Source organism: Acomys minous, assembly GCF_964271855.1.
Source record: "Acomys minous genome assembly, chromosome: 13".
Taxonomy (NCBI): domain Eukaryota; kingdom Metazoa; phylum Chordata; class Mammalia; order Rodentia; family Muridae; genus Acomys; species Acomys minous.
In genome coordinates this window covers 3,022,798-3,045,503 of record NC_140495.1, presented here as the reverse complement: position 1 = coordinate 3,045,503, position 22,706 = coordinate 3,022,798, and the positions used below count along the sequence as shown (strand labels likewise).

Below are 22,706 nucleotides of genomic sequence, written 5' to 3'. Positions count from 1 at the left end.
GGTCAGAGCTGTGTCATCATCTGCCTCACAGTCTCAGGTGTGGGCAGAGGACGCTGGGCTCGGCCACCCGTGGGGATCCAGCTGGCGTCTCCACATTCAGGAGGCTTAGCTTCCTCTTCCTGTCTCCACAGCCGGCAGCCTCGGGCCAGTTTTTCTTTCTGCTTTGTGTGTGTGCATGTGTGAACACGTTCCAAATGTGGAGGCCAGAGGTTGACGTCAGATGTGTACATCAGTTTCTCTCACTGATTTTGAGACAGTGTTTCTCACTGAGCTGGAGCTGGCCGCCTCTTAAGTGAGGATGGCTGGCTAGGGATCTACCCTCCTCCCAAGCCACCGCCCTCTCACAGCCCGCGTGTGTGCTAGGGGTAGAATTCAGGCCCTCTGAACCTACTGAGCGATTTTCCCAGCCCCTGGCTTCTTCTTCTGATGTACCGTCCTGGCTGTTTGCTTATTTTTGCTTTTTGAGTTCTTAGTGACCTTGAGTTATTAGCACAAAACGTGGTTTGAGTAAAAACGCTGACACGGGGTTTCAGCCGACTCACCCCTTCCCCACTATCCCTGGGTCTCCCAAACGCTCCTGCTGGGACTCTGTTCAAGCCAGAGACTAGGTGGGGGAATCACGTGGGTCATCAAATGGCTTACGAACACTGGCTGCTCTTCCAGGGGACCCAGGCTTGATTCTCTGCACCCGCATAGCCGTTCGCAACCATCTTAACTCCAGTTCCAGGGGCTCCAGCGCCACCTTCTGGCCTCCTCAAGTGCCTGTCAGAAATGCGGTCCACAGACGTGCAGGGAAAACACCCAGACATGTGAAATAAGTAAATGTAGGTTCCAAGCCTGGTACTCAGCCTTACCCCCATCTCTGTGAAAACACACACAGACATGCACTGCTTATCAGACTGACTGACTGTCACTGACAAGTCAGTGTCCAGACCCAGAGTCAAGAACACAGCTGACCCAGAGGAAGGCACCACCTGCTCAAGACTGCCAGGCAGCGCCAGTGCCCCTTAGCCTCACCAAGTAATTCCCATGCTGATGTACTGAGCATGGCTGGCACCGAGAGGGGACTTCTGACACGCCAACCCCAAGCCGCGGTACCCAGAATGCTTTGTGCTTTCTCACAGGGCCGCGTCTCAACTTCCTGGTGTGCGTCTGACCAGGTGTGACAGTCCACAGAAGCACCAGTGTTCCAGGCTTCACTTGCTTCTGCTTCCTCAGGATGCGTGGAGACTCCTGTCTCTTCCCGTTTTGTACTTTTTGTTCATTTAAGTTCTTTCTGTGTAAGTGTGTGCGCTGGTGTGAGTTTATGTGCACCATGCCGTGCCTGTGGAAGCCATGTCAGATCCCCTGGCGAGTATGAGCCGCCTGACGTGGGGGTTGGGGTAGAATTCGTGCCCTCTGCAAGAGCAGTACGCGATCTTAACTGCCGAGTCAGCTCCGAAGTACCAAAGTTTACTTTCGCTTGTGAATATGTGTCTCTGTGCACATGTATGTTTCACTTGTGAATATGTGTCTCTGTGTGTGTCTGTGCACGTGTTTCACTTGTGAATATGTCTCTGTGTGTCTGTGCACGTGTATGTGGGTGCCCACGGAGGCCAGAAAATGGACATCAGATCCCTTGGAGCTGGAGTTACAGGTGGTAGTGGCCCGCCCAGCTGGACACGAGCAGAACACACTCTTAACTGCTAAGCCACATCTCTATCCTCTGGGTCTGTGCATGCTCTGTGTGCATGTGTGCGCATGTGCAAGCGTGTGTGTGTGTGTGTGTGTGTGTATGCTTGCGCTGCAGTTCAGAGGTGGAGCCTAAACCCTGGGATGCCAGTCTCACCTTCTGCCGTGTTGGAGAAGGGTCTGTGTGATGCTCCGTTCTGTACACCCGGCTACCAGGCATGTCAGCCTCGTCCACCTCCCACCTCGCTGTAGAAATGCTGGGAGCACAGACATGAACCACTGGGCCTGGCTTTTACAGAGGTGCCGGGATTTGAACTCAGGTCCTTGAGTGGCAAGCACTTTATCCATTGAGCCATCTCCCCAGTCACCAAAGCAGATTTTTCAGACCTCATTCGTTACACCCCCATGAGGCGCTTCTGCCACGTGTGTATCTGAGTATGTGTGCACACCTGCTTTGTGTGTGGAGGTGGGTGGGGAGGAGAGGGACCTTTCCTGAATGGAAGGCTAACTACCCAGGGGCCAGCACTGTCCTGAGAGGTCACATGCAGGGTTGCTCTTGGAACAGAGAGGAACCTTGGATAGCTTGTGTCACACACCAGCTACCTTTGGTTGCCTTGTCAGATTTCAGTGGCAGTCTGAGCTGCCTAACGGGGCTGCTGTTACTGCAGCGCCCCCCCAGGGAATCGGCCCTGCTCATCCTCCCAAGGGCAGTCAACCCATCGTCCTTGGCTCTCCCCAAGAGCCTGGGAGTGGGCCTCACCTGTTTTGTTTTTACTTTTAAAATAAGGTCTTAACTTACCAGGTTCTCAAAGGAGTCCACACACTTCTTACTGTAGCTTAAGGTGGGCACCGGCCTTAAAGTTCTTCTCACAGCTGTGCCCACACGAGTGTGAGGACTCACGGCGTCATATATAACCAAGTGTACAGATGACTGCATCACTCGGCATCGTGCCGCGGCATGCCAGTTTGCATCTTCCTCAGCATGTGCTCTCGCGCTTTTCCCACGCATGGCCTGGCCCCTCCCTCTCGGGATGGCTGTCCTCCTGCTAGCTCATTTCAGCGTGAGACGTCTGTGCGCCACGTTGTCGGGACTGGGGCCCGTTAGGTGGTGAGCCGTTTCTGCAGCACGGTTGCTGGGATGAGAGTGTAACCATGTCTGCCTTGGTTTTAAGGGTTTTTGTCTAGCTGTACTCACAGACCCCATGTGACGGTGCCTTCCTCTCTGCACTCTTTCAGATCTGAGAGCCACCCCTACTGGTACACTGAACCTCCCGGGGGCCATCTGCCCGACTGCCCCCGACTCCGGCGGCGGGGCCCCTGATGGCAGTGGGCACCTCCCCTTGAAACCTGCCAAGCTGGACCCCACAGCCCTGCACGACGACACCTCGGCCAGCTCCGCGCCCCTCTCTGAGGCTTGCAGCGATGCAGTCCTAGCCTGCAGCCCGGGCATCCCTGAAGAGTACTATGTGAGCGAGGCTGTGGAAGATGCTCCCAGCTACAGAGGGCACCGGGATGCCTGCACCATCACCGGTATGCTGGTCTTTCCCTGCAGGGGAGAGGGAGGGGGCCTCAGACATCAAGACGGGGCAAGGGGTGCACCCACAGGAGAAAGTCTGGGAGTGTACCCGTAAGTTTACACATCACTGGAACAAAAGTAACTGACAAACGCAGGTTATGCGGAAGGAGAGGTTTATTTTGGCTCACGGTTCTGAGGGTACAGTTCACCACAGTAGGGAAGGCTTAGCGCAGGATTGTAGGGTAGCTGGCCGTGCTGCATTCACAGTTGGCAAGAGGAAAACAAAAGCTGGCGATCGGTTCACACACTCCTTTTGGTTTAATCTAGGACCCCAGCCCATAGCACAGCGCTGCCCAAATCCAGGGTTGGTTTTCCCATGTGAGTTAATTCAGTTGAGAAACTTCGTCACAGACACGTCCAGAGGCTTGTCTCCTAAATGATTCTAGGGCCTGTCAGGGTAATAGTGTGATCCATCACAGGGAGGTGACATCACCACAGCGCACAGTCCAGGTGACAGTGTGAACCAGCACAGGGAGGTGCCGTCACCACAGCGCACAGTCCAGGTGACAGTGTGAACCAGCACAGGGAAGCTGCTGTCACCACAGCGCACAGTCCAGGTGACAGTGTGAACCAGCACAGGGAGGTGCCGTCACCACAGCGCACAGTCCAGGTGACAGTGTGAACCAGCACAGGGAAGCTGCTGTCACCACAGCGCACAGTCCAGGTGACAGTGTGAACCAGCACAGGGAGGTGCCGTCACCACAGCGCACAGTCCAGGTGACAGTGTGAACCAGTACAGGGAGGTGCCGTCACCACAGCGCACAGTCCAGGTGACAGTGTGAACCAGCACAGGGAAGCTGCTGTCACCACAGTGCACAGTCCAGGTGACAGTGTGAGCCAGCACAGGGAAGCTGCTGTCACCACAGCGCACAGTCCAGGTGACAGTGTGAACCAGCACAGGGAAGCTGCTGTCACCACAGCGCACAGTCCAGGTGACAGTGTGAACCAGCACATGGAAGCTGCTGTCACCACAGTGCACAGTCCAGGTGACAGTGTGAACCAGCACATGGAAGCTGCTGTCACCACAGTGCACAGTCCAGGTGACAGTGTGAACCAGTACAGGGAGGTGCCGTCACCACAGCGCACAGTCCAGGTGACAGTGTGAACCAGCACAGGGAAGCTGCTGTCACCACAGCACACAGTCCAGGTGACAGTGTGAACCAGCACAGGGAAGCTGCTGTCACCACAGCACACAGTCCAGGTGACAGTGTGAACCAGCACAGGGAAGCTGCTGTCACCACAGCACACAGTCCAGGTGACAGTGTGAACCAGCACAGGGAGGATGCTGTCACCACAGCGCACAGTCCAGGTGACAGTGTGAACCAGCACAGGGAGGTGCTGTCACCACAGCGCACAGTCCAGGTGACAGTGTGAACCATCACAGGGAGGTGCCGTCACCACAGTGCCCAGTGCACAGATTATGAGACCAGGGGCCTTCTGTTCTGAATCTGCTTCATCAGAGTGTCTTTCTGTGGCTTGGGGTCAGCACATCCCACGATTGTCACAAAGGCTGAAGATAGTAGCACTGGGCCCCAAGCAGCATGCTTGCCCATCATGGGTGTCCAATTACTCTACTCTCTTCGGTTCTATTTCTTTAGACCATCCTGGGTGTAAAGGAAGTGACGCACAGTGTCAATGCTGATGTGGTGGGTCTTCACGCGCTGTGTGTGCCTCGGTAACTGTCACGTTCATCTGCGCTTTTCACTGTGGTATTTTCCAGGGTCTCAGGAGCAGGGGCGGAGAGAAGCCCAATGGAGATGTCCGTACTTTACTCACGCTCTATCTCCCGGGAATGATTAGACAAGCCTTGGGACCAGCACCAGGCCAGGGCTGTGAGAGGACATGGTGCGGGGTGGTGTGCGTGCAGCAGCGAGTGACGCTGTTTCATGGGAACTTTGCCCTGGTTTTCATTTTGCCCTGTTTGGCCTTTCGGCCCCCAACATCCCATTTTCAAATAATGTTCCACGATGTTTTGCATTTGCACACTGGCTTCCGGCAGCTTCTCTTTGTCCTAGGGTATGGGGACCTCCTGTGTTAGGACTTTCCTGGCTCCTGAGGGCCACAGAGACAGCTGTGGTTCCTAGGTATGCCACTGCGCTCATCCCTGTTCTGGGCCTCTGCACCCCGCTCTCCCGCTCCCTCCTAGTACGCCTCCCATGCTGCCCTCCCACGTTCCTGGTCCCTCACACTTGCCTGCTCCCCGAAGGCACTGTGCCAGAAACATCGCCATGTGACATGATCGGTCTTTCCTTTCAGTGTAGGAGCATGCTGGGAACTCCTCCTTGGGGGCATCCCAGTGGGCCCCGCAGGCTCAGCAGCTCAGCCCGTTTACTCTACTTCCTGCAGGAGCTGGTCCTTGAATATGGGACAGGGGGTGTGGTTTCACTCCACTAAGCTTCTGGGGGGCTTCTTATCTTACAGTGGCCTCTAAAGGTCTCAAGTAGGACCCCCTCCCCAACCTCCTTGGCCTTCTAGCCCCATGTCTTTTATATGTCCTCCACTCTGGGGCATAGGGCCTCCTTGTGGGGACTCCTTTCCAGTTCTTGAGCACAGTGGGGAGTGCCTGCCAGCTCCGAGCCCCAAATCCTGAGTGGGGATGTGGTGCCCAGAGGGGCTCTGTGTTTGTTCATTCATACCCGGGAGGGCAGCTGACCAGGGAGAGGGAACAGGAAGAAGTTGGCTGCCTAGTGACGCAGGCCAAGCAGGGCACACGGGAGGCCGTCGAGGACCGTCCACTGTCCACTCCGTGCCCTGGAGACCAGAATACTTTAAACACCAGAGCTGGGACTCCAGTGCTGACTCTGCCAGTGAAATCCTGGGAGCCTCGGCCTGCCCAACCAGTTTCGCTTTTTCAAAGTATGACGACTGAAGGAGAAATGGCAGAGAGCTTCTGAAAGCTTCCAGCCCCATGCGATGCAGAAACCAAACCCGAGGCTTTTTGTCGAGGCTTTTTGTCGGGGTGCCCACAGGGAGCCCCAGGGGACCACCGAGAGCCACAGTTCTTGTCCATGATGCCTGGCAGCGGCTCCATGCACAGCCGTGCCAATTCAGGCAGCCCTGTGCATTTGAAGAGCTGGGAATTCAGACCCTGCTGTCCCTCCCCGCCAAACAAAAGTCCTGTCAGGTGGTCAGTGCCACCAAGGCATAAAATGCACACACATTCTCTGGGAGACCTTGAATACGCCTGGGAGCGCTCTGTGGGTTCTGAGGGCTCTGCCAAGCACAGCCCTGGGACTCTGCCTGGCATGGTGCCCCCACCCTTGCTTCCCAGGGAGTCCTGAGAGGAACAGTGGCCTTCTGTTCTGTGCTACATTTTAGACAAAGCTAGCTGCCCATCACAAAGGCCGCTCTCCCTGCTCCCCCACTCACCCCACCCTGGAGAGGTGTCGTGTTGTGGGTGCGCCTTTTTCTGTTTGGGGTGGTTTCATAAGATGAGGTGATAGGGTTCCTGGGCTGCCCGGGTTACGTAACCCACTATGCGTCCCGGGCAGCGCAGGATCTGCGGCTCTGCCCCAACAAGCAAACTTTGAAAACTGCTGAGGAAGGCACAGAGCTGTGGCCAAGCTTGCACGGAGGACTGCTCTTTCTCTGTGTCCACTTGGGCGTCTGTGTGTGCCCATGGCAGTGGCCTTTCAGCACAGGCAGCCCTCCAGGGCCCAACCTCTGCCAGGACTTGGCCACAAACTGTCTGGGACAGACTCGTGTGGTGAGTGTGTTTGTGGGAACGTCCGATGTAAATTTGCTTTGTGGAGTGGCCAGAAGGGGAGGGGAGAGCAGAGGGGCTTGCTTCTCCCCTTGCTCTGAGCTGCTGGTCAGCTTGCTGGTCACTTGAGGGGTCACCAGGCTGAGTGATGGCAGGTGGGGCAGAGTGGAGCTGGAAGCTTCTTATTCTCGTACCCCCTTTTCTGGGTTCAGGGGAGACCAGCGATATGAGCCAGGTGCAAGACATAGGGTTGATCTGCTGCCCTGGGTAGGGTCCGTCTCTAATACCTCTTCCCAGATTTGTACTATGTGCCATCCCACTTCCTCCTCCTCCTCCTCCTCCTCCTCCTCCTCCTCCTCCTCCTTTTCCTCCTCTTCCTCCTCTTCCTCTCCCTCCTCCTCTCCCTCCTCCTCCTCTTCTTTTTTCAGGCATGAGAACCATGTATTCTAGATAAATGTTCTACCACCATGGAACTATATCCCTAACCCTAACCTTCCCATTTTTAAACATTTTTATGTCTCTTGTGGGTCTCAGTAACTCGTGCAGGCTGGTCTTGAACTCGCCCTGTAGCCCGGCCAGGCCTTGACTCTATGGTACCTTTGCCTCAGCCTCTGCATTTAACCTGGTCTTTATCGTAGTTTCTCAGAGCCCAGGCTGGTGTGGGTCAGCAAGGGACCTTTCAAATGTGGGGAGCAGACCGACTCAGTCCCGCTTCCCCCTTCTCTGCCCAAAGCTTGGCCCTGTGACTGTGGTCCCCACACCCCTGTGGGAGCTTTAGGTCGGCCTGCTCTGGCTTGTTGCTGCGGGCTTCTCACTTCCTCTGAGTGGCTCAGGTTTAAGCCTGACAGTGGGATGACCCATCTAGTTTCCTGTCTATACTCCAAAGCCTACTGAGTTCCAGAGAGGTGTGGTCTCTCCGCCACCTCTAGCAGCAATCTCGGGTTTGCAGACTTTTAAGTCTCGCTAAGCTGCATGGCACTCGAAGCCTGCGGTCTTCCCGATGCGCGCCGCCAAGTCCCTGGCAGTGCAGGGCCAGCTTCCCGATGTGGCTTCTGGTTCTTTCTGGGGTTTCTCAGCAGGAAGCCCAGAGGTGAGCATGGGTGTGCGTGAGCGGCTGTAAACCTTTGAAAACAAGCAAGAACTTCTCAGGCAATGGACTTTCCTGGCATCTGCCCTGCCCGAGGGAGAGCGCGCTTGCCTGGGAGACGCTCAGGCAGGAAAGTGCTCGCTGCACAAGCAGCAAGGTGTGAGTTCGATCCCTAGAGCCCAGCTGTGGAGGTACATGCGTATTTCCTTAGCACTGGGGAGGCAGGGACAGGAGTGTCCCTGGGGCCTGCGGGAGCCCCTGGCTGAGGAGAGGCCCTCACTCAGAAATCAGGATGGAGAGCAATTGAGAAAAGGCACAGGCTGACTTCTGGCCACTTTGGGAAAATGTGCAAGGATGCATGTTTTATATACAAACACGCATAAATGAACACATTAAAACAAGAGCCAAAACTCACCAGTCGTGGCACCTCGCCCTCCTCTGACTTGCGCAGATCAAGCACCTGGACAGTTCGTTAATGTAGCTCAGGGCAGTGCTGAGCGATTCTAGACACTTGGTTTTAATGCTCCCCTTTGAAAAAAACTACAATCTAAATGATACTTGGCCACAAATGAAACAGGAAGGAGCAGACAGTGGGGAGCAGTGGAGCAGAGTGGGGTACAGTGGAGACTGGGGCACAGTGGGGATACAGTAGGGTGCAGTGGAGATTGGAACACAGTGGGGTATAGTGGGGCACAGTGGGAGTACAGTGGGCACAGTGGGCACAGCAGCGCACAGTGGGGACAGTGGAGTACAGTGGGGCACAGTGGGCACAGTGGGTCATCTCTTGTGGATACAAAGAGAATCCACAACCTAGGATCCAGGGAGTCCCTGTTAGTTAGGGGGGCTCCAGGGCCACCCCTCCTGTGAGTGCTCCTGCCCCAGGGCCACCCCTCCTGTGAGCGCTCCTGCCCCAGGGCCACCCCTCCTGTGAGCGCTCCTGCCCCAGGGCCACCCCTCCTGTGAGTGCTCCTGTCCCAGGGCCACCCCTCCTGTGAGTGCTCCTGCCCCAGGGCCACCCCTCCCATTTGTCCCCTGCCTGGCATGGTGCACCAGGATGCTTACCACATAAAAGAAAATGTTTACAAATTACATTTTGTAGTTTGCATGTATGTGTGTGAGCACATGTGTTGCCAGAAGACCAGTGGGAGTCAGTTTTCTTCCTCTGTGTGAGTCCCGGGGATTGAACTCAGGCCGTCAGGCTTGGCAGCAGGCCTCTTTGTCCTCTTAGTCCCTCTAGCTGACCCATAAATCGGATTCTTGACCCGTGACCTGGGCTGTAGGTCTCAGGTCCTTGGCGTATTTTTATCTTCCTTCTAACTGGAAACAGGCTTTCAGTGTAGTCAGGGCTCTCATTAGCACGTCGCCTGCTACAACCTTCACCCACCTCAAGCCATTTGGGAGGCAAGCAAGCAATAAGTCATAGTGGGGGAAAGTTAAACTGAGAGCCAAGCCTGCCTGGCTTTTCTTTCTACTCGGCAGGGCTGTGCTACTTTGGGCCTGTGCCTGGGACTGAAGGTGGAAAGATGCAGGCTACACCATGCCATAGGAGTGAGCAGTCCAGAGCAAGACCAGGTGGACACTCAGTGTTCCTCTATTGGGGCCCCAGAAGTCACAGGATCACCTTCATACTCAGGGCAGTCGTGGCCAACTGTGATGCAGTGTGCCTGGTGATGGGGGTCGGCAGAGTCATTTTCAGAAGCCTACAGTCATCAGCTGTACAGCATGACAACCTTTGGAAGGATGTTTTACCATCCTTTTCATGTACAGGTGAAGACACAGAGGCACAGGAACCTCAGAGAAGACACAGAGCCCTGGTGGAGCCAAGTGTGGGCCATCTGCCTCAGGCTCTGCTTCTTCACTGCCCAAGCTTCCTGCCCTGAGACCCACGAGGAAAAGAGTCATGTCATCCAGTAGCCTAGGCATAGGCGCCCTTTGCCAGGCTCTGGTGTGTCCTGGGACGCTTTCAGTTCTACAGCAAAGAGCTGCTGCGACTCACCAGCTGTTTTCCCCACTGCCTTGCCGTTCATTTTGCAGTGTTCTCTCCTGTCTTTGTAGAAACAAAGACCCACTGTTCCCACCCACTATAGCTAGCCCCAGTTTCTCTAGCTCACCCCGAGATGCCTCGCATAAAAAAAAATGTGTAGCAGAAAAAGGACACGCAGGTGTGTGACCCTCTGGCCCAGGGGTTCTCAACCCGTGGGTCTCGACCTCTTTGGCAAACCTCTATCTCTAAAAATTATTTAGATTAGGACTCATAACAGTAGCAAAATTACAGTTGTGAAGTAGCAATAAAAATAATTATATGGTTGGTGGGGCCACCACTGCTTGAGGAGCTGTATTAAAGGTCTCAGCGTTGGGAAGGTTGAGAACCAGTGATCTGGTCCTCGTCCTCAGAAGGCTCTCCGCATCCTTCCCTGCTGGGAGTCGTCTGTGTTGAGGACCTTTCCCCTGAGCAAGCTCACTTCTTCTTCTCAGCCTCTGAGCAACCTGTTACATCTCCATAGCTACCATCAATGTCAATCATTCTCTGGCCCTAGGCGTGTGGTCCACTTCCCGCTTTTCACAGCCGTCCCCGGGGATGGAAAGATCCATACGTCCACCCGGCAAATGTCCGCCATGTCTGAGTAGGATTGCCTGGAGTGGACTTTGGTGGACTTTGACAAAGATTTTGTTGTTGTTGTTGTTGTTTTTTCTTTTCTCTTTCTTTCTCTTCTTTTCTTTCTTTCTTTCTTTCTTTCTTTCTTCTTTGTATTGTCCATGTTATCAGCTCTGCCTGTAGCTCACACAGAGGGTTGGGTCTGTCTTCGGATGAAATACCTTTAAAATCCCCTTTGTAAGGGGTTTGTAGTGCCACTAAAGGGATAAAGCAGGTGCATAGATACGGTGCAGAATCCTTAGGAAGGCTCAGCATACAGTCGGTGCCCACTTAATGTTCTCTATTTATTGTTAAGGTTCATGTTTGACCAGCTCACTCTGTCACCTGCTTCCTCTCTTGTCTACTTACGTGTCTGCCTGCCTCTTTGTTTCTTTCTGTCATTTGTCCGTCTGGCCTGCAGGAAAACCCTGGTAGCTGCTGCTGTGCTTTAGGGGAAGCTGAGGGAGGTGGAAGGGAGGAAGAGGCCTGGCTGGTAGAGCTGTTTCTCCCATGGCTCTCAGGCCCCTTCCCAGCTCCTGTCCCCCGTGGTGACACTAGCTTAGGCCCCAAGACCAACTGCTCTGAATTCTAAGTCTCAGGTGTGGCCTTTGTCCTTCCTCAGCACACCTGCTTGACAGCTGCTCTCTGGCCACTTCCTTTCACTTGCTGTGAGAAGTGCTCCTTCTACAGGATGCTGCTCCTCTTCCTATGGGCCTGCTGAGAGCAAGCAGCTGCGCTGTGGTTCCCAGAGAACACTGGGAGGGGCTGGGCGTGGCTGGACAGAAGCTTCTTGAGCTGTTGGGAGAGCAGGATTTCCCTTCTGCCTCCCCTCCCCTCCCCCCTCCCTTCTGTTCTCCTTGGCATCCATTGGGTAATTACTCTAGTAAACGCTTGGGCGGCCCTGCCCTTTTAATAAGTGTACAGACTGATCTTATTTCATATTGATTTTAAGGCTTCTGTGAGATCCACATCTGATGTATGTGGGAACACTGGCTGACTGTTCTTCAGGGAGCTAGCATGCATTTTCTACTTCCTACTGGAACAGCTTGCTGGTGTTCCCAAGGGAGGGCTGCACGGCCCTGTGAGCTCAGACAGAAAGCTTAGAACTGTTTAGCCTGGATTGCTTATAGTGGTGGCTGTGGCCCTTACTATCTGCCCTAGGCTGGCTGGTCATCTGCTACCAGCCTGTTCCCCCACTCTGAAGCCATCATGGTGGTGACTTGGGGCTCCCAGGTCACCTGCTCAATGCCTGGTACCATGCTGACGTGTAGAGATGTGGTGTGTTGTCAACAGCAGTGAAGGTTTTCTACCTGGCCCAGCTCAGCGCCCAGCTCCCAGCCTCCGGGGTTCGACAGCCTGCTCCGCCATCTGCACTTCTCTGACTGCTGCCCAGCAGGGAGGGCAGAGCCTGTGCTCCTTACCACGGGTGCCAGGCACTTTATGTAAATGAAGTAGGCTTCTTATTTTAGCTTTGAGACTTCACAGTTGTGCTTATGAAGCAGATGTGGTTGTGGGCCTGGTGGGGTTATAGGGTCTCACTCTGAAACCTGCAGCAGCAGCAGCAGGATCATTATCATCATAATCCTTGCCATCATCATCATCAGCACCACCATCATCTTCCTCCTCCTCCTCCTCATCATCATCACCATCAGGGCCCCAGGGCACTGTTTACAGAGGCGCCCTGGGCAGCCCTTGTTTCCAGCTCTCTCCGGCTCTCCTTGGACTTCTCCACAATTCTCAAAGCTCCTCCTTTCCACCCTCCCTCCCCTCCTTCCTGGTTCTGTTCCTCTTCCTCCTCTTCCCCTCCTACCCTCTGCCCGTCCCATCTCCTTGTCCTCTCTTAGGAAAAATGAGTGCAGGCCACAGCATCCCAGAGCTCTTAGCTCCACTTTCAAGGAAAATCTGGGGACACTTGAGGTCATTTGTTGAGTTCTGTTTGGTGGTTGGTGGTGGTGGTGTTGACTGGGAAGAGGGAACCGGTGTTGAGAAGTGCCTCCATCTGACTGGCCTGTGGAGGCGTTTTCATGACTAGAGGTTGACGTGGGAGGGCCCAGCCCACTGCCAACAGTGTCACCCCTGGGCAGATGGTACTGGGTTGTATAAGAAAGCAAACCGAAAAAGCCAGGAGGCAGCGTTGCTCCACATCACCTCTTTAGCTCCTGCCCCCAGGCTCTCCCCCCACAGCCCCCTGTGATGGACTGCACCCCGCAAGTGTCAGCCATGCATGTCCTTTCCTCCGGCAAGCAGCCGGGAAGCAAGTTCCAACAGATCTCTCCAGACTTGGTTTTTGCCCATGAGAGCTCTGCCGATACCTTGGGGTGAGAAGAGTCATCAGGCCTGGACCCACTGCAAAGCCGAGGCTGAGAGGACTGTCCGACTCTTGGTCTAGATGAGGGGTCCTGGGAGAAACAGGAGGTTGGAGATGCAGGCTTATATCAGACAAAGGTTTGAAGGTTCAGATTTCAGACCAGGTCAGTGTGTGGCTGGCAGAGGCTACGTGTGATCCCCCCGTGCTGCTGAGGAGGGCCTGGGACGGCGAGATCGGGATTGCCTGCTGTCAGGTGGGGTAGGGGTGGGCACAGCCTGGATGGCTGGCTGGACTTGGTGGAAACCTGGACCCTGCACGTGTGCAGAGGTAGAGGAACTGGAAGGGAAGACTAGGCGCAGGACGCTGGGATCTGGGTCCATCAGGTAAGACCTTCTGTGGGCCAATGGAGCAGAGACAGGGATGCAGAGAGTGCACATCCCAAGGGAGCCACTCAGAGCCACACCCTGACTCTTACCTCCAGCAAGACTGACCCCATGCACTTCCAAAGTAAACCCAGGACACACTGAGCTCCTTAGAGGCAGGGCTGGCAGGCTGGGGATGCAGCCCACGGCTCTTCTTCCAGTGAGCAACACGCCCCTGTCCATGCTCCATCTGCTAAGGGTGAGGCCATGCCTCTGTGGGTAAGCCCGCTTCCTGCAACCCCTCCCAGGACCCCGAGCCTGACAGGCAGCTATGCCAAGGCTGCCCCACCTCGCACCCATCTCTTCTCGTTTGAATTCAGTGGCTCAGCGTTAGCTTAACAGCTGTTGGCCTGTAAACGGAGGACGGGACCGCCCCAACATAGGGTGGAGGGGAAGGTTTTTATTGTAGGCGAGAGGCAGAGCACAGCCAGAGGCATCTGGGAGTGTCCAGAACAGAAGCCATATAGCCAGTAATAGGCACCACAAAGAATCATTTTGTCCCGTGTTTCTTTTGAGCCTGACAGTTAGTATGCAAGATTTTTCTTCTTTTTGGTGTTTGTGCACAGAGGAGACAGGACCAGGGCCAAGTGTGCCTAGTAGCTTTCCTGGAAGTTTTCCGTTCTCACTTCCTGCCCAGGACTGTGATTGGCAGTCAGGCTGCGTGATGGGCTGGCCCTGTAGGGCTGCGAGGGTGATGCTGCAGCGCCACCTAGTGGACATTCAGAGCAGCAGCGGACTGATTACCCACACGTCAGCCTCTCCCAGAAGCGGTCCGTTGTGAGGCAGTGACTGTAGTTGTTAAGAATGCAGTCCCTTGTTGGCTTTGCTTCCTGGCCATGCTGGGTGCTGTAGCCCATCCAGAAAGCCAATCCTGCAAAGGAGGGTGTGACCAAAGTGAAATGACCTCATGTTTCTTGCCTGCTGGGTGGTGGTGTTGGGAGGCCCACTGATGCCTCCTAAATCTCAGAGGCTCTGTGACACCCATTCCTTGCTCACCGTGGTGCATCAGTTGAGCTCCGTTTTCTCAGTACACACCGAGTCACTGTGCACTCACCCACAGTGAACCGTAGTGACGCACAGTGGGGGTGGGAAGCGGAGGGAGGGTGTGGACAGGTACACCGCTGCTGGATTCCAGCAGGTTCTGCGCTAACAGCCTCTAGTGGCAGGTAAACAGTTGACGTTCCCCAGGGACAGACACCTCCAAGCCCTTTTCTTCTCTCAGCTCTGCTGGGCCAGAGGAGACTGGAGACATGGAGGCGGCGTTGCTGCAACCATGGTGCCTTGAGAGGGTTAGCAAACATCTGCGGGGGCCGGAGAGCAAACTTTTCAGGTGTGCTGACCAAGCATTCTGCAGCTGCAGCTCAGAAGCAAAGGTGGGGGTGTGTGTGTGGAGGGGCTGGCAGGAACCCCGTCTTTTTGAGCACAGGCTGGACTTCTGACTGGCTGTGGCTTGCAGACCTCCAGCCTGGACTCTGACGGGCAGCAGCGGCAGCCGGCATTCATCCTCTCCCTGTGACCAGACACTGGACAACAGCACTTAAGGAGGAAGGATTGATTCTGGCCCGTGGTTGTGGTGGGGAGGGCATGGTGGCAGCAGGCTCCTCAGCAGTGGGGTTCTCTGGCCACTTGCTCACAGTGGGTCAGGTGCACAGCTGGCTTTCTCCTTTTTTTTTTTTTTTAACTGAGTCTAGGACCCTTCCTGGTGAGATAATGTTGCCTACACTCAGGGTGGAATATCCCCTTAGTTAATTCTTTCTGGAAGCATCGTCACAGAGGTGACCAAAGCTATGCTTCACCAGTATCCTAGGCTCCTCTCAGCCCAATGACTTGACAAAAGGAGCCATCTCAGACCCCCAGCCTGAGCAGTGAGAGAGAAATCTTTTTGTGTGAAGAAGCCAGATGAAGCTCAAGTGGTGGTTGATTGTCCCAGACTCAGCCCTGAAGCCGCGCAGTTGCATCCTGAAAACAAGCCTACCCAAGCCAGCTGTTCTCCGGCGTGCATCACCTGGCACGCCGCAGCCTCTGCAGAACCACTGACACAGCTGCCTGGGCACTGCAGGCGGCTGGCATGGGTGGGGGCGTGGTCTTCCAGACTAGTCACTCCAATCTCTGTGGTTAGCACAGCTCTATCCCAGGCACCTGCCCACTCGCTCCAGGCTTGGGAGTAAACCCAGGCAGCCCCTGCATCCTGTTTGTGTTGGAATTCCCACACGGGTCCAGTTCATGTCCAGACACTCCATGCATGGGATGTATAGTGTTGAGTAGCTTTTGGTGCGCTTTGGGAGTGAGCAGCCACTTTCATGGCATTGGGGCATTTTTATCACCCACACAAAGAAGCTGCGTATGTAGCCTTTAGCCGCCCCCACATCCGCCCTGCAGGGTGGCTGCGATGTTCTCAGGGCCCTCAGAGTGCCTCTCCATTGTGCTTAGTGCCCATAGGTTCCCTGATGCTGTGTTGGTAGAGTTGAGTGTGCTTTTCAAGTGCTTCAGAGCTGTCTCGCCTGTACCTGAAGCTCCCCTAGAGGGACTAACTCACCGAGAAGTGATTTATTTATTTATTTACTTACTTACTTGGTTTTTCGAGACAGGGTTTCTCTGTGTAGTCTTGGCTGGCCTGGACTCATTTTGTAGACCAGGCTGGCCTCAAACTCATAGAGATCTGCCTGCCTCTGCCTCTGCCTCTGCCTCTGCCTCTGCCTCTGCCTCCCAGAGTGCTGGGATTACAGGGTTGCACCACTGCGCCCCGTTGAGAAGTGATTTTTTTTTTATTTTTTTAAATTTGCTCTTGGGCTGAGACTATGGCTTAGTCTGGAGCTTGATCTCCAGAATCTCAAGGCTGCACACAGTGGTGCACACGTGCTATCCTAGTGCCAGGGAAGTGGAGACAGGTAGTTTCCTGGGGTGCTCTAGGCGGCCAACCTAGTCTGCTTGGTGACTGCCAGGTCAGTGAGAGACCCCTGAAGAAGGCAGCTGAGGTTGTCCTGTGCCCTCCACACGTGTGTACACACAGGGCATAAAAACCCCTCTCTTCATAGCTTCCTGTCCTGCTTGGTAGCAGGCCTTCCTCTGCCATGTTCTATGACCTGAGGTGATTTGAAGCCTGGTTTAAGCCGCGTGGACTCCGGTCACGGCAGTTGAGCTCGGCGCTCGGGTCGCCTGTGTCTCGCTGCTCACCGGCAGGCTGCTGGGATACTCTGCTGTGCAGGTGACCTCACTTGCTGTCTTGAGAACACAGCCACTGTTCAGTTAGCAGAGTTTCCTGAGTGGTGAATAAACTAGGTTAACAACAGGGTAGACAGAATGCTGGAGGTACCACTGGTGCTCTGGTTTCTTGGCGTTCCAAGAATTAATACAAAATCTTATATTAATAAGATAAATGTCTCCAGATCTGGCATTCAGCCCTTTATCTCATAGTGTAAACCCCTTGATACTGGCCCACTTGCATTGTCCAAGTTGAGCTCACACTAGGAGGAAGGGCCAGGAAAGGGTGTGGCCTGAACTCTGCCAGATGCTCAGGAAGCTGTTTTGTTTTGTGACGGGGTCTTAGGTAGCCCAGGTTGGCCTCTAACTCTCCAGGTAGCGGAGGATGGGCCAGGCCTCCTGGTCCTCCTCCCTCACCTCCCAAGCGCTGAGATTACAGGCATTTGCCACCATGCTCTGCACGTGTGGCCCTGGGGATCGAACCCACGTCTTCATGGATGGTAGGCAGCTATACCGACTGAGCTGTATCCCAGCCCTGCTCAAGCTTTCTTACAAGCTTGGAGCAGTGCCACAGGTAGCAGGTCTGAAGGATTCTGTACAGAGTGTAAGTGATGTGAAAACAGTAAACTTGACCTGAGGCCCCACATCCTCACCCTCCCAAGAGGAGGGCTGGGGAGGTGAAGTGACTGTGATTCACAGACACTTGTCCTGTGTTGTTCTGGGTCACTAGGGCAACACAGACTCATGTCTAGCCAGTTAGCAGCGGCTAGGTTAAGGCGAAGTTTGTCTGTTTTGAACAACAGCTTGATCTAGTACTGCTCGAGGGCCGGGGGATGGCCACACAGGCTTGGAGACCAGGGGTCAATCCCTAGATTCCACATAAAAAGACATCCAGGGTGTTAGTCCACAGTCCTAGCACTGAGGACAGGGACAAGCAGATTCCTGGGGATTGCGGACAGCCAGCTGAGCGTAAGCTGTGGGAGCCAGAAAAAAGGGGAGAGACTGTCTCAGAGGCTAGGAGAACGAATGAGGAAGACACCCACAAGCGTGTGCGCGCGCGCACACACACACACACACACACACACACACACACACACAGTCACTGCTGGTGTAGCCCTGCTGTCCTCAGGGCCCCAGAGGCTCTGGAAGCTCCAGCCACCCCTGGCTACAGTCTATAGCTACAGACCATCACTTCTGTGGTTCTGGCTGAACATGAGGCTCATGGTCATGTTTTGCTTCGGAGGTGGAAATGGTGGCTGAGAAATCCTGTGAGGGCCCAGGGACCTTGATGGCAAAGAGTACAGATAGCGTTGTCTACCGGGCGGCCTCCTCGACTGGATTCAGAGCGTGACACTTTATGTCAGTGTTTCTTCATCTTTCCCATCGTGACCTGTTCAAGAACATAATAATGCTTGCAAAGCATGATGGGTAAGCAATGGAGGTCATTCATAGCTGGAGGCTACTTTGGACCTTGGCTGGGACCTTGTGTTCTGGGCAGAGTGTGGGAGAGTTCTGTAATCTGGAAGCACATATTTTAACGAGGCAAAACACGGCCAAGGGAAGCAGCCTCTGCAGGCTGAGGTGCTGGAAGACACAGAGCCTTCACAAACCAAGGGCCGTAGCCACCACTTCCTGGGGCACCAGGAAGTATAACAAGACCCCTCAGGTCTGAGGTGACTGTGGGGTTCCTGGGTGGAGACGTCTCTGAACGGCCCCAGAGAGACTCTAACTATGTATATTGTGTAAGGGGCTCTCAAAGGCCTAGAGACCCTGAAAATTTGGAGACAAGTTAAAGCCAGAAGCAGATGACAGACAGACAGATAGATAATAAACATAGATAAACAGGGGCTGGAGAGGTGGCTCTGAGGTTAAGAGCACTGGCTGCTCCTCCAGAGGTCCCGAGTTCAATTCCCCGCAACCACCTGGTGGCTCATGACCGTCTATAATGTGACCCAATGCCCTCTTCTGGTGTGCAAGCCTACATGCAGGCAGAGCACTGAATACATAATATAAAAATCTTTAAAATATAGATAAATAGATGATAGATAAATAGACAGTGGATGGATGGAGAGATAAGACAGACAGATGAAAAGGCTGGCAATTTAAGTGTGATGCCCCAGGCCTTTAATTCCAGCACTCATGAGGCAGGCAGGAGGATCTCTGTGGGTTCAAGGAGTTTAAGCCAGCCAGGGCTTCATTGTAAGACCTTGTCTCAAAATAAACAGACAGACAGACAGACAGACAGACAGGTGGACGACTGGCAGCTTTGTGGGGAAGGGTGCTCTGCCCTGAGAGGTCTTACTGCATGCAGACTATTGACAAACCTGTCTGGGCAGCAGCCTGAGAGGCCATCTCTCCCTCAGGCCTCGCCCTTGGGCTGTGGGCTCTGTGCAGAGGCTTGTCCTCGGCCACTTGGTGTGCTTCCTGTCACGTGACTTTGTGCTGCAGCCCAGCCCAGAAGGTTGGATGTGCCACACAGTCTTGCAAAGCGTCTTCTGCTTTCCCAGCTGCTTAGCTTCATACTTCCGAGCTTGACCTGCGTGTCCCTGGCTTTCAAGGCACCAGTGTCCTTCCCAGGGAGACAACGTGGTGCATTCACTGTGTAGCACATAGCAGCCTTCTGCCTCAGTTTCCTAAGTTGTGCTGGAACTTCACTGTACACAGCCACAAAAGGTAATGATGCCATTAAAAGTTACTGTGATGCTGCCCAGGGCCACTACAGAATTAAACCAAAAGACGTTAGACAGATGCCAAGGGTTTTTTTTTGTTTGTTTGTTTTGTTTTTTTGAGACAGGGTTTCTCTGTGTAACAGCCCTGGCTGTCCTGAACTCACTCTGTAGACCAAACTGGCCTCAGACTCACAGAGATCCACCTGCTTCTGCCTCCAGTGTGCTGGGATGGAAGGCGTGCGCCACCTCACCTGGCCTTAAATGTCAAGTTTTTATAAAATTCTTCAGAACCTTAGTGTAGAGTAATTTTTATCAGCTCATGTAATTGGGTTAAATATGAGGTTGGCTGTGAGGTTGGCCTGAAGCTCAGCCTGTTGCCTGCGCAGCACACGGGAATTGTTGGGACCAATGTCTGGCATTGACCAGATGTGATGGCCCACACTGCTAGCCAGCATGTGGGAGGTAGAGGCAGGAGTTTGTGTTCATCCTTGGCTGCATTAGGAGTTCAAGGCGAGCCTGGGCTCTAGGAGACACTGCCTCAAAAGCATGTAAAAAGTCCCTTTGTTTATAATAAGTATATTCCTCTTCGGCTATGGACTCTTCAAATTCTCCCCAGTCCCTTAGCCTTCTGATGGTCTCTGCCTTCACCAGGTCTCCCAAGCCCCCCTTCTGCCTGCTGCACTCAGAGGGGAGCCACCCTCATTTCTTTGAAAAAATTTATTAGGGCCTGGCGGTGGTGGCGCATGCCTTTAATCCCAGCACTCAGGAGGCAGAGACAGGCAGATCGCTGTGAGTTCGAGGACAGCCTGGTCTACAAAGCGAGTCCAGGACAGCCAGGGCTAGGAAACCCCATCTCAAAAAACAAAACAAAACACACACACACACACACACACACACACACACACACACACACACACACACACACGGTGCTGGAGGTCCTGGGTTCAATTCCCAGCAATCACTTGATGGCTCACAACCATCTATAATGAGATCTGGTGCCCTGTTCTGACCTTTGGGCATTTACATGCAGACAAAATACTGTTACGTAATAAATCTTCAAAAAACAAAAAAAGGAAAAACAAAAAATTGTTATATATACATTTATGTATGTATTATGCATTTATTGTGTGTATACATGTGTGCTTGTGCATGTGTGTGTGCGCCATGGCCTGTGAGTGGAGGTCGGAGGACAGTTTGAGAGAATCAGGCTTGCTCCCTCCACAATGTGGATTTGGGGGACTAAATTCAGGTCTCCAGGCTTTGCAGCCTTTTCCTTCAACCCTCACTTCCTGCCTGGCCTGTGACCAAAGCGTTGGATGGTGGGAGGGGGGGAAATAATTTCATTAGGGATCCTGTCCTCTCCCTCAGGGAGCAAAGGCTGAGAATCCTGGCCGACCAGCGCTGCCGGTCTCCTGGTCTGTCCTGTCCGTGTTTCCACATGGCTGGACATGCTTTTTTTTCTTTTTTTCTTCTTTTTTCTTTTTTAACGTGTTTTCCACACTTCCTGCTAGCTGAGGACACGGGGTTCCAGCAAGGTAGCGCTGCAGAGAAGGCATGAGGCCACCACCGAGCTCGCCCTGGACACAGCTTCATGTGTGTCGTAAGCGGAGGGGAGTTCCTGTGAGTTCTGTGAGCCGACTGTGGAGACTCGGGGCTTGCTGCTGGTAGCTGAAGTTGAGGGGTGCATCTTGGGGACCAAGCCTGTGGTATGTGGGATCTGACGCTGTCTCTAAGTGGTGGAGACTTGAACTAAATCCAGGCCCCCGGCTGATACTGGCTGAGGCCTGGCTTGCTCTCTTGCTTGTGGTGTAGGGAGAAACCCCGCATGCTTGCGTTGGAAGGGAGGGGTGCCTGCGGAACAGTGGTGGTGAGCAGCCCACCCACACACACCAGTGGAGTCACTTATAGTTTTGAATTCAGACTGTCTCCTAATTGGACAGAGCTAGGGCCACTTCAGACCCAGACAGCTGAACTGAGGTCTCACATGCGTACCCTGAGCCCACCTGTCTTGAGGGCAGAGCCCAGTGAAGTTTTTCAGTCGGTTATAAACTTGTGCTGCTGTCAGAGCCATCGTCATTAGGTCATTGGTCATTTCTATTGCCAGTGTGTAACTTTTCCATGTCCTCTCCAACTCCTAGCCTGATTTCCCTCCTGCGTGTGTGTGTTACAGTGCATATTTGTGTGTGTGTGTGTGTGTGTGTGTGCGTGCGTGTGTGTGTGTGTGTGTGTGCATGTTTGCATGTGTGGGCCCACATGCGCATAGGTGCACGTGCACATGTGTCCCAAGTTGATGTGGATACTCAAGGTTGATGCTGAGGGGTGGTGGTGGTGGTGGTGGTCATTGAGGCAGGCTTCTCAATCAAACCCAGAGCTCGCTGATGTGGCTAGTCTGGGTGATCCGCAGTTGTCTTTTCGCCTGAGGTCTCCCGGCTCCTTGTTTGCCGTTGGATTCTAATTGTGTGTGTGTTAGTGTTTGGTCGTCATCTTGAACAGGGGTGCTTTTCACAAGTTGTGTTAAAATACGTGCGACAGTAGTCAGTGAACGCGTTTAGTGCCCCTACCCCCCCTCCCCCTTTAAATGAGCAGTTCTGGGAATTGAACGTAAGGCTTCACACATGCTGGGCAAGCGCTCTGCATTGGGCCATGGCCTCAGCCCTTGACGCTGAACCACCAGTGCCTCTAAAATACCGTACAGTCACCACTGCAGGACATTTTCACCACCCAAGGGAAGTGTTCCCCATGAGACCATCTTAGCCCCTGGCAGTCCCCAGCGCACTCTCTGTGGTGGGCTGACGGTCTCTAGGAGGCTACAACAAACAGACTCACACCACTTGTGGTCTTTGTGGCTGGCTTCTTCCCATGATTTCATGCCTCATTCATGTTGGAGCGCCTGTCAACACTGCGTTCTTTTTTTTTTTTTAACTTTAAAATAAAAAAATTTTTTTTGGTTCACTTTACGTCCAGATTGTAGCTCCCCACCCCACTCCCTTCACTGCCTCCCGGTCCCACCCTCCCCGCCCTCTATTTGTATGGCTGAATAATGCGCCACTGTTCGGGAGTACTGAATTCATTTATCAGTTCATAAGTCTGTCGACATCTGGCTGCTTCCGCCCTTTAGTCCTGTGAAGAGCTTGCTGTGATAGTTTTGTATTGTTCCGCTCAGAACAATGGTTGGCAGCCAGCAGTAGAAATGGCTGTGGAGTGGCAGTTCTTGCGGCACCTGCGCCAGGGGCAGAGGGCGGCGTCGATGGTGGCATCGATGGTGACATTGATGGTGGCATCGATGGTGGCAGTGGAGCTCCTGGCCCTGGGCTAATGGAGCGAGCGGAGGGGGCGCCTTTCTTCCACGCTGCCGCCTCCTCTGCTGGCGGTGGTCGCTCTCCTGATGGCCTCCTCCCTCTGAGTGTGGGTACCATCTCCTCCGTACATATCTC

General features: G+C 54.0%; 1 protein-coding gene across 7 annotated transcripts in view; it reads left to right on the top strand.

Moving 5' to 3' along the window:
- The window catches only part of TRAK1 (trafficking kinesin protein 1), a 162,536-nt gene that overhangs the window by 52,112 nt on the left and 87,718 nt on the right, over positions 1-22,706 (top strand). For 2 of the 7 annotated variants that reach the window (XM_084753204.1, XM_084753203.1), the window contains exon 1: positions 6,781-6,953. In XM_084753204.1, coding sequence (XP_084609330.1) covers positions 6,866-6,953 — 88 coding nt within the window. In that variant the 5' untranslated portion in view covers positions 6,781-6,865. Of the gene's footprint in view, positions 1-2,907; positions 3,202-6,778; positions 6,954-20,765; positions 20,893-20,922; positions 20,979-22,706 lie in introns of those variants that run through there. The other 5 variants (XM_084753208.1, XM_084753201.1, XM_084753202.1 and 2 more) reach the window with 5 other exon arrangements.